Consider the following 10,755-nt stretch of genomic DNA (forward strand, 5'->3'; position numbering starts at 1 on the left):
GTATCACATAGATTTGCTTTTCTTTTCAAATAGCCTTCAACTATAACATTTTGACATACTATTTTATCAAACAAAAATGTGCATCTCTCATTCTGCAAACTAAAGAATTTTAAAGGCAACACTTTTCCCCAAGGAAAATTCTTTCAAAAAACCATATGATTTGCAGATCTTTTTCCAAAGACATACATGATAAATATCAAAACTGTTAACTTTTAGAAACTATTTTCCTCCTTAGATAAATAATAAGAAGGTTACCTGGTGTAATCTTTAACCGAAATACCACCAATTCTTCTAGTACATTCTCACTTTGACCTTGCTAAATAAAGCACCGAATTCTAGAGAAATAATGCGTTAATCTTCTTCTTTCATGATCTGCTTCTCTCAATCAGTAGAATACAAGAAATACCAACAGTATAATAATTTTCTTAAGATTGTTGTTCATCTTGTATTCCTAAGATACTTGGAACAAAAACTTTGAAGAACTTGATAAGAAACAACAAAGTTTAAAGAGCATTTTCAAAACTAGAAAATTAAAACTAGTAGAGAAAATAGTATTAGAAACAAATTAGAAACAATATACGAAATATTTTTCTTAAAGAAGAAAATCTAGCCCACTGAATGCATAATGTCCCCTTAAGAAAATTATTCCCTTCAAGTACCCGAGGTTAATGAAATATATCCTCCCATGATAGAACGATCTTACTCACCGGTATATCAGTACCTAAAATCACGGTGTCAGCAAACCACTCAACGACAGTAAAGTACACTTAGAATACTAGATTTAGTAGTAGTAGAAGAAGTCCAGAAAAATTAGTTCAACTAAAATGAGAGGAATTTCCTCAATTTATAGAAAACAAAGGGTAGTGTGAAAAGGTTCTTATTGTGCCTTACCGGAAAGGTCAAAAACCTTTGGAAAAGTCACAATCTTTTGAAAAAGTCACAACCTTTCATAAAAGTTACAACTTTTCATAAAAGTCACAACTCTTCGTAAAAGTCGCAACTTTTTCATAAAAGTCACAACTCTTCATAAAAGTCGCAACTTTTCATAAAAATCGCAACTCTTCATAAAAATCGCAACTCTTGATTTTCCATTCACACCTTTTAAAACCCAACACTTATAACATAATAAGACATGATTTACTTCTAATCAAACTCCCACAATTTTCTTTATAAGATATCACACTAATAACAATATTCAACATATTAGATATCGATATATCGAATATAGTAGCAGTAATACTTTATTCACACACATTTTTTAACAAAGAAAAGGTGGCCTTCAAGTGGCCGACCATGTGATATAAATTTATACTCGTAAAATAACATACCAAGCAAGTCTCTTCATAGGACTTAAATACACCTCCAATTTAACAATATGAGTGAAATACAATATCCCTAAATTTTCATCAAATTTAGAGGTATTTTAAATATTTTTTTCGACTTTTTGTGAAGAGCTTCATGCTCCTACAAGAGTTTGAGATCACTTGCTATGTAATGTGATGAATCAGAGGTATATCTAAGTTTAAATAATCAAGTAGAGGAGGTGTTTTTAAGATTGCCATGATTCAGAGAAAAACTAATAATTTACCAAAATATCATAAATATTTTCAATACTTCTCTCCAAGAAAAAAGAATGAACAAAAATTCTTTTTATGGTTCAGTTGTGTTCACTTGACTTAGACTTTCACAACGAAAGTGTCATATTTGAAACCCTTTATTGAACTCGTCGTACTAAGCTTATCTATTACGATTTACTCTTTTACACCATTTATTTATTTGTAATATAAACAAAGTTCATTTTCTGTGTATGTATTCCAACAAGGATGACGACTTCGACTCAATTTTCTTTGTCATGTAAAAGAAATAGTAAGAAGAAAAAATGGTTCATGTAAACGGCAAAATTGGGCATGATTAATTTAATGATGACTCGGCGGTTGACTTGTCTTTGAGATTGGTGGTTGCCATTGCCACGATCACAAAACTTCAAATATCAGCTAAACCAGGAAACCACACTGTAAAATCCCAGCAATTTATAGTTGAAAATTTGGCGTATCAACAACAATATTATTAGCTTTACTCTAAATTCCACCGTTTTGTCAAAAGTTACAACTTTGCTATTCTCTTCATAAAAATCAAGATTTCTTCTTTTGAATGATGATAACTATCAGTTTAGTAGTATTGAGCTGAGAATAAGAAGAAAACGTAAAAATTGATGGGGAATTGTTTTGGATCGGAGATTCTTGACACTAATCCTAGTACTAAAAGCAACACATCAACTAGACCTTCCACCCCAGGTACATACTCACGTTTTTCTTGTTTTCTCTGTAGGTTAAAAAGTCTATTCTTTTTAGGAAAATGATTTTGTTCAAATTCCCAAATGGGTTCTTCCTTTTGCTATTTATGGGGAAGATTTTGACTTTTTCTTGATTTTCTGCATGTCATCTTGTGCAAAAGATGCTAATTTTCTCTCTTTGTTGAGTCTTTACTAAAGGACCCAAATGGCTCCTGTTTCATTTTCTTGGCAATTTGTAGGTTGTTTATAGTTTTTGGTAAAGCCCCTTTTCAGATTCATAGCTTTAGCTTAATTGGGAGTAAAAAGACTAGATTTTTGCGATTTATTAAATGAGTTTTTTTGGTGCAGATACATCAAAGAACTACAGTAGTGGTGTTGGATTTTCGACTGACAGTAGTACTGGGCGTAGCCGTTTTTCAGTGGCTGCAAGTGAGGATTCATGTTTGAATGGAGAAATATTGCCTACTCCAAATTTGAAGACATACAGTTTCTCTGATCTGAAGGCTGCCACAAGAAATTTCAAGTCTGACACGGTTTTGGGGGTGGGAGGTTTTGGGACCGTATTTAAAGGATGGGTTGATGAGAAGACGCTTACTCCAACTAAAGTTGGAACTGGTATGGTTGTTGCTATCAAGAAGTTGAACTCAGAGAGCATGCAGGGATTTGAAGAGTGGCAGGTATGACAAATTTTTATACAATTGTAGGCATTTATTCTTTGCACAATGTTGGACCATCTTTTGTGGAAGAAGGCAATAGTTTGACCTTTTTTGTTGGAGAAAGATCTTTCATGACACATCTTAGGAAAATGCCCATGAATGGAAAGAACATATGCTACCTTGTTGCTGATCATTCGAGGACAATTATGTGGCATTGGTTGTTAAATATGCTGAATAATTTGGGTATCCAGTTTTTGGTTAACTATTATGTATGAAACATTTGCAGTTTATGTTCTTTAGTCAAGTAAAATCTGTTGGTAGACAGGCTAGTCAATGGTTAGACAGTGTCTCTGTAACAAACTAGGATTGCCTCTTACATGGATGAACTCTTTGATGAAGTTGAACGAATAAACTACTAAAGTGGAAAAATGTGTGTATTGAGACATCTTTATAAGTAATTCAATCTATAGTTAGTTATTGAGAGATTTTAGTTCCGTAATTTGCATGTTTTCAAGCTGGAAACAGACATTGATCTTGCTAGTTCACATTGTGTACTGATTATACACAATTACTTGCTGAATGTAAAGTCCTCTGTTGGTTTGATTTGAGTCCATATTTCTCCATTTACATCCCAACGATACAGATAAAAAGTATGAGCTTAACTTTTGTAGTTTGCATAGCTATACACAGATTGTGTGAAATAATTTCTCATCTTGTTAGTTTGAGTTAACAATATCATATAATGCGTCAAACTTCCTATCTTACTCCTAATCACACACTTTGAGCAATGAGTACTCATCTGCGTCCTGTTATAATACTACTTTCGTTTTTGTTGTTGAAATAATTTCTAGTAACTTCAAGTTAACTTGTTGCTGAACAGATTTTCTGCAACTGTATAGTGGCCCAATATTTAATTGATGTCTTCAGGTAATTGTAGTGTGCAGAGACATGAATAGTATAAGAGCTATCTGCCGATTTATATTAAAGGCCTCTCCAAAATTGTGGTGTCAGCCTTAGCAAATTTCATATCAGATAGGTAGTTTGTTGAGTGGAGGAGGAAGAATACTGCCTCTGAACATCCAAAATCCAGCCAACTCAGGAATAAAATGAACTGTTTTACAAAATTGACCCATATTTGAGATATGATTCGAAAAAAGATCAAGGGTTTCCATATGTATTATTGTTGAAATCTATACTACGCAAGTGTACGTGGTCGACAAGTATTATTCCTATGAGGACTTGTTACTAACTTCAGACTAAATTAAGCTGTTTCTAACATCAATTGTGTCAGCTGTCACTGCCATTCCTGAAGTTGGGATGGGTGTACCTTTCTCTTTTAGAGAGAGTCGTACTGTTTAGTTATTTAGGTTTCTTATTTCCTTATTTAGCTATCAGGAGCGTGTACTTGAACTTTTCAATATTCTTGTTTTGTTTATCAACTAACTTCTGTATTGCTAGTTCACTTTTAAACTTATATTATTTGTCATATATAGACTATAGTTAGATCCTTTAGCTAAAACTCCTAATCGTTCAATTAACTGCAGGCAGAAGTGAACTTCTTAGGAAGGCTTTCACACCCAAACCTTGTTAAATTACTGGGATATTGTTGGGAAGACAAAGAACTGTTACTTGTATATGAATTCATGCCAAAGGGAAGCTTGGAGAACCATCTTTTCAGAAGTAAGATGTTCTGTACTAGAGTTTCAACCGAAACAAGGTTAATAATGATATGATGCACTGATCTCTGTTATGTTGCTCTGCAGGGAGCACAGCTATTGAACCACTTTCTTGGAAGTTGCGGCTCAAAATCGCCATAGGAGCGGCACGAGGTTTAGCTTTTCTACATTCTTCAGAAAAGCAGATCATTTACAGAGATTTCAAGGCCTCCAATATTCTACTAGATGGGGTATGATCTTTTGACTTGTGATTCATTTGGTAGGCCAGTATTCTAAAATATTATAACAATAAGAGAATAAGGACAAACAAAAGCTAGATTCAAGAGTCAGCTACTACATTGGTTGGACCACTGGTGGAGACACCCTTTAATAATGGGTGTAATCCGACACCGTCTTGCAGAATTCTTTCTTATGTGTGTGTATAAACAATTTTTTTTCTAGAAAACAATATATATATGTACAGTAGGTCGGCGGCTCGGTGCTACTTGTAAAGTTTGCAAAATAATTATCAATTATGGTACACAAAGTGAAGTCTTAAAATGCTACAATCCCAGACCTAAACCCACTCACAAACCGAATAGTTACTAACTGATATCTCTGGGTAAAATCATGCATATGCTTTTCCCTCTAGGGTTTTGGCCTAGTGCTTGGAGCTTAGAGCAAGGTGTGTGTTAGGTGCACGTCATGCGTTCGAACCTCGTACTAGACAAAAGCTCAGTATACTCAGTATTTGAGTGAAGGGTAGAGGGGTACCCATCAAGCTTCGAACCATGTGGCACTGTTCCTCGGGAATTTCTTGATTATCAAAAATAAAATAATATCCTGCATATGCCATTGGTTTGACATATACTTGTTGCATATCCAATGCACTTGATACTTCTTGTTAGTAGCTGGGTAATTTGGGTCAGTGGTTGTTTGACTGCCGTTGTTTGTTTTCATTTTTTCTGTTTGGAGTACGGGCATGTGATTGATTGAAGGGTATGGAATTTTACTATAGCGTATAATTAGTGCATATTCCTTATGTTTTCTCTTTCTTTTATTCCCTTCATCTTTCACACAATTGAAACATGAGCAAGTCCTAGAATCAGCTGGATTCCTGAAATTATTCATCTATTATATTTTGGCTTTGGGAGGATTTCCCCTTCCATATGGTTCCCCAATAATTCTCAAAGAGGCTGTGAGTTTGTATATTATGCGATAATATGAGTAATAATACTGAACTTGAACGTTTTGTTCTGTTTAATATCATCAAAATCCCTATCTGATCTCATATTGTTTTTTTCTTTTCCGATGGAGAACTAAATGAAAGTATAAGGAGTATAACTATGTTTTTTCTTCAATGGATTTTCCTCCTTTCCAACTTTTATGTACATCTGCATAGGGGACAAATTTTGAAAGTCTTCTACTTTTCTGTTTGTAGAGTTACCATGCAAAACTATCAGATTTTGGCTTAGCTAAAGTTGGGCCTTCAGCTGGGAACTCACATGTGACTACTCGTATCATGGGCACATATGGTTATGCTGCTCCTGAATACATTGCAACAGGTGAGCACTATTTTCGAGCCCTTGTCCCATTACTTTTTAAGATCTACATATCAAATTATGAGCATAATTCCAGCCATTTTATCTCAAAAGTGATTCCATATTCTGGGGACTTTAATGGGTGAGAATCGCAAGTGACTTGAAGGCTTAGCTCTTTGACTCGAGGTTGCTTGGTTTTCAATAAGAAAATAACCGTAGTGCTTTATGAATTAGTTAAGTAATTGCATTCGCTTGTTTGATAAATTTGTCTCAACTTTCAATTCAAAGAGGCTCGCTGTGTGAACAAATATAACTTGCAGAAACTAGAACTTCACTATTTCTTCTTAAAATTTCATTGTAGTATCAATGCTTTCATATGTGATCTATGTATAACATTTTTCACGCTCTCCTGCATTGGCTCGGATTTCAGTACCTAAATATACATGCACATCTATTGAACCACCAGTAATAATTTGATCAACATATGCTATATGCATTAAATTGCAGTTATAGATGTACATCTGATTTGCCAGTGTGCAGAGTAAGCAAGACTACCTTGAAAGAAAAAACTAGATCCCAGAAACATTTGCAGTATAATGTGTTAATCCAAGGATTCTTGTCATGTCAACAGGTCATCTGTATGTAAAAAGTGATGTATATGGATTTGGTGTCGTCTTGCTTGAGCTTTTAACAGGCTTACGAGCACTTGACACTAAACGACCTGGCGGACAGCATAATTTGGTGGACTGGATGAAACCGATGCTTTCTAACAAAAGGAAGTTGAAGTCCATTATGGACGCCCGAATGGAGGGCCAATATAGTTCAAAGGCAGCAACACTTACTGCTCAGCTTACTATAAAATGCCTAGAAGGAGAACCTAAGAAGAGACCTTCTATGAAAGAAGTAGTGGAAGTGTTGGAACAAGTTGAATCCATAAAGGAGAAATCCAAACCTTCCAAAAGCAAAACCGAGTCTTCATCTCATCGATACAAGCAGTCGCCGAGAAGTTATCCTTCTCCACGTGGTGCAAGTAACCATGGATCCGGAGCCGGATCTGGAAGATGACAGGTACAACTGGAAAAGCAAACGCGAGCTGCAGAAAAATGAGTTTGTTTATACATTTAATTGTATTGAATTTGTTGTAATGCAATTTGGTTAATCATTGTTTTGGATAACAAATTTTGTAAAATTGTCTGTCACATCTGTACTCCATGAGAAGAATACTGATTTCATTTGTGGAAGGTATGACTACAGCTAAGATTAACAGGCAGTCCTGCCTGCTGAAATGTAAATTTGTGTAAGCCAAAAGCTCTTGTAAGGCTCCATATGATATATATCTGAATTTGAATGCACGTATGAATATTAAGATTTGAAAACTAATTAATTTAGATAGTTTGTTTTCTCAATATTTGAACAAAGTTTTTTGTTATAGAAAATTAATAAATGTAAAATTTAAATAAAATACTAATTATTCGTTGTGGTGATGATTAATAGTGGTGGTTGTGATTGTTGACAGACGGTGATAGGATTGTTGGTAGTAATTAGTGATGATGGTGAGTGATAGTAGTAGTTAATAGTGGTGATTGATGGTGGTGTCAACTAATAATGGTAGTTGGATGATGGTATAACTGATAATAACTAGGTTGTTCAAAATCGAACCGTCACCAATAAGTCAACTGTAAAATTGACTTATCCATTTAGGATTATTGTAATTACATTTTCATCGTAACTATATTTATTAAATAATTGTTTATGTGCATGAAACCTCAAAATTTAGACTTTCATATATTTTTCACCATGATTTACATTTACAAAATTACCAGAAATGCGCTTGTTTGCCCATAGGGACCAACTAACTCTATTACAAAGGTCTTAACGGACGTCCATGAAATTTTTTGGCCAAAATCAAGCCGGAATTCCGGATTACCGAAAATCCATGGACTATAGCACTAGAAAATCGGCAAAATCTGGGTTTACCTACTTTGGGGATCGTTTGAACTTCAAAATGCACCTGTTCGCCCCTCGGATCAAACTGGCTCCATTACTAAGGTCTTAACAGATGTCTATGAAAAATTTCAGCCAAAAACAAGCTGGAATTCCGAATCACTGAAAATTCATGGACTATAGCACACAAAAATCGGCAAAATCTGGGTTTTCCTTCTTTGGGGCTCGTTTGAACTTGAAAATGCGCCCGTGTGCCTCTCGAGACCAACTGGCTCCATTACTAAGTTCTTAACGGACGTCCATGAAAAATTCGACCAAAAACAAGCCAGAATGTCGGATCACCAAAAATTCATGGACTGTAGCACACAAAAATTGGCAAAATTTGAGTTTACCTGCTTTGGGGCTATTTTGAACTTGAAAATGCACTTGTTTGCCCTTCGGTACAACCTGACTCCATTACTAAGGTCTTAACGGTCATCCATGAAAAACTTTGGCCAAAAACAAGTCAAAATTCCGGATCACCAAAATTATATACCGGCAAAATATGGGTTTACTTGCTTTGGGGCTCGTTTGAACTTGAAAATGCGTCTGTTTACCCCTCGGGACCAACTGAATCAATTACTAAGGTCTTAACGGACGTTCATGAAAAATTTCGATAAAAAACAAGCTGGAATCCCGGATCACCAAAAATATATGGACTATAGCACACGAAAATTGGCAAAATTCGGATTTACCTGCTTTGGGGCTCGTTTGAACTTTAAAATGCGTATGTTTTCCCCTCGGGACCAACTGACTCCATTACTAAGGTCTTAACAGACGTCCATGAAAAATTTCAGCCAAAAACAAGCCGAAATTTCGAATCACAAAAAATCCATGGACTATTAGACACGAAAATCGGCAAAATCTGGGTTTACCTGCTCTGGGGCTCGTTTGAACTTAAACATGCACTCGTTTGCCTCTTGGGACCAACCGACTACATTATTAAGGTCTTAACAGACGTCCATGAAAAATTTCACCCAAAAACAAGCCGGAATCTTGGATCACCAAAAATCCATGAACTATACCACATGAAAATCAGAAAAATCTAGGTTTACTTACTTTGCGGCTCGTTTGAAATTGAAAATGCGCCCGTTTCCCCTCGGGGGCAATTGACTCCATTACTAAGGTCTTAACGGATGTTCTTGAAAAAATTCGGCCAAAAACAAGCCAGAATCCCGGATCACCAAAAATTGATGGACTATAGCACATAAAAATCGACAATATCTGGGTTTACCTGCTTTGGGGCTCGTTTGAACTTGAAAATTCTCCCGTTTGCCTCTTGGGACCAACCGGCTCCATTACTATAAATGATCAGATGTTATAAATTTCATTTTCCTTTTACATTATTAATGTTCGTTACTACATAATCTTGTATGTAAGACAATATAGTGTTTTAGTTTTAATGATTGGTAGGTCTTAAGTATTATTTTATAAATTCTGTTATATTTAAATTCCCGCACAAGGCTTGGATAATTTTACTAGTTATATATAATATCAGTTTGGTTTGGTCCCGAGTTGACTTTCTTTAGTTAAAACCAAATCACTAGATTGAGTTTTTTCTTCGATTTGACTCGATTTGCGATTTAGTTCAATTTTGTTCACCCCTACTGCCTAATAAGCTAGAGAAATGACATAAATAATCCCTTAACTATAGAAGTAGGTCTAAAACGGTCCTTTAACTATACAATTAACGGATTTAGTTCTTTAACTATTGAAAAACTTGTTAGCTTTGGTCCCTTAACTATACACTTACCGGTTTTGGTCCCTTAACTATAAACTTACCGATTTTAATCCTTTAAGTATTTAAAAACTTATCAAGCTTGGTCTTTGTCCATTTTTGTAATACAAATACCTTAGGTTTATATTAACGGAATCCATGCCTTGAGAAATTAAATCCTTTAGATACTTTTCATGTTGTTTCTCTCTCCGTTACTTTTTCTTCAAATTAACCGTATTTGAAAAACCTTAACCTTAACTGTTTAAAATAAAATTCACGAGGAAAGAAAATATAAGTCACAATTTTATTCAAACGAGGATAAAATAGAGCATATTATTGTTATTAATGACTTGAATATGCTAAATTTTATTATAAAAAAAAATATTACCCATTAAATCCAAAGTTTTACTCCAACGACTTCATTGAACGAACTTTGTTTAATTTTTTCAGAAATTGAAATTTATAAAATGGTAGACTTGCAATTTTTTTTAACTTTTTTTAAATAGATCAATTTTATTATTCTATTCATTTTATTTTACGTAAAGAAATTTGAGTAAATTGAATAAAATCCGCACTGAATAGCATATTCAAGTGTTTAATTTTATCCTCCATTAAATAAAATTAGAGCTTATATCTTCTTTCCTCATTAATTTTATTTTGAATTGTGGACGTTATTGTTCTTTTCATAAGAGTAGTTTGAAGAAAAAAGGACGGGATAGAGAAACAACTTAAAAAATGGGTTAAAGATTTAATTTCACGAAGATTTCAGTTAGTATAAATCTAAGCTATTTGTATTTAAAAAATGGACAAAGACCAAACCTAATAAGTTTTTGAATACTTAAAGGACTAAAATCGGTAAGTTTATAGTTAAGGGACTAAAACCGGTAAGTGTATAGTTAAGGGACTAAAA

General features: G+C 34.4%; 1 protein-coding gene across 1 annotated transcript; it reads left to right on the forward strand.

Annotated features, from left to right (window-relative positions):
- The first annotated feature begins 2,053 nt into the window (after positions 1-2,053).
- LOC125825280 (probable serine/threonine-protein kinase PIX13) lies at positions 2,054-7,478 on the forward strand. The gene is made up of 6 exons (XM_049504631.1): positions 2,054-2,294; positions 2,642-2,970; positions 4,494-4,629; positions 4,713-4,855; positions 6,046-6,169; positions 6,777-7,478. Exons 1-6 carry the CDS (start codon positions 2,213-2,215, stop codon positions 7,208-7,210), a joined length of 1,248 nt encoding a protein of 415 aa, XP_049360588.1. The 5' UTR covers positions 2,054-2,212; the 3' UTR covers positions 7,211-7,478.
- Positions 7,479-10,755: the final 3,277 nt, after the last annotated feature.

The sequence above is a fragment of the Solanum verrucosum genome, unplaced genomic scaffold (assembly GCF_900185275.1).
Source record: "Solanum verrucosum unplaced genomic scaffold, falcon-dt-bn FXZP01000113.1, whole genome shotgun sequence".
NCBI lineage: Eukaryota > Viridiplantae > Streptophyta > Magnoliopsida > Solanales > Solanaceae > Solanum > Solanum verrucosum.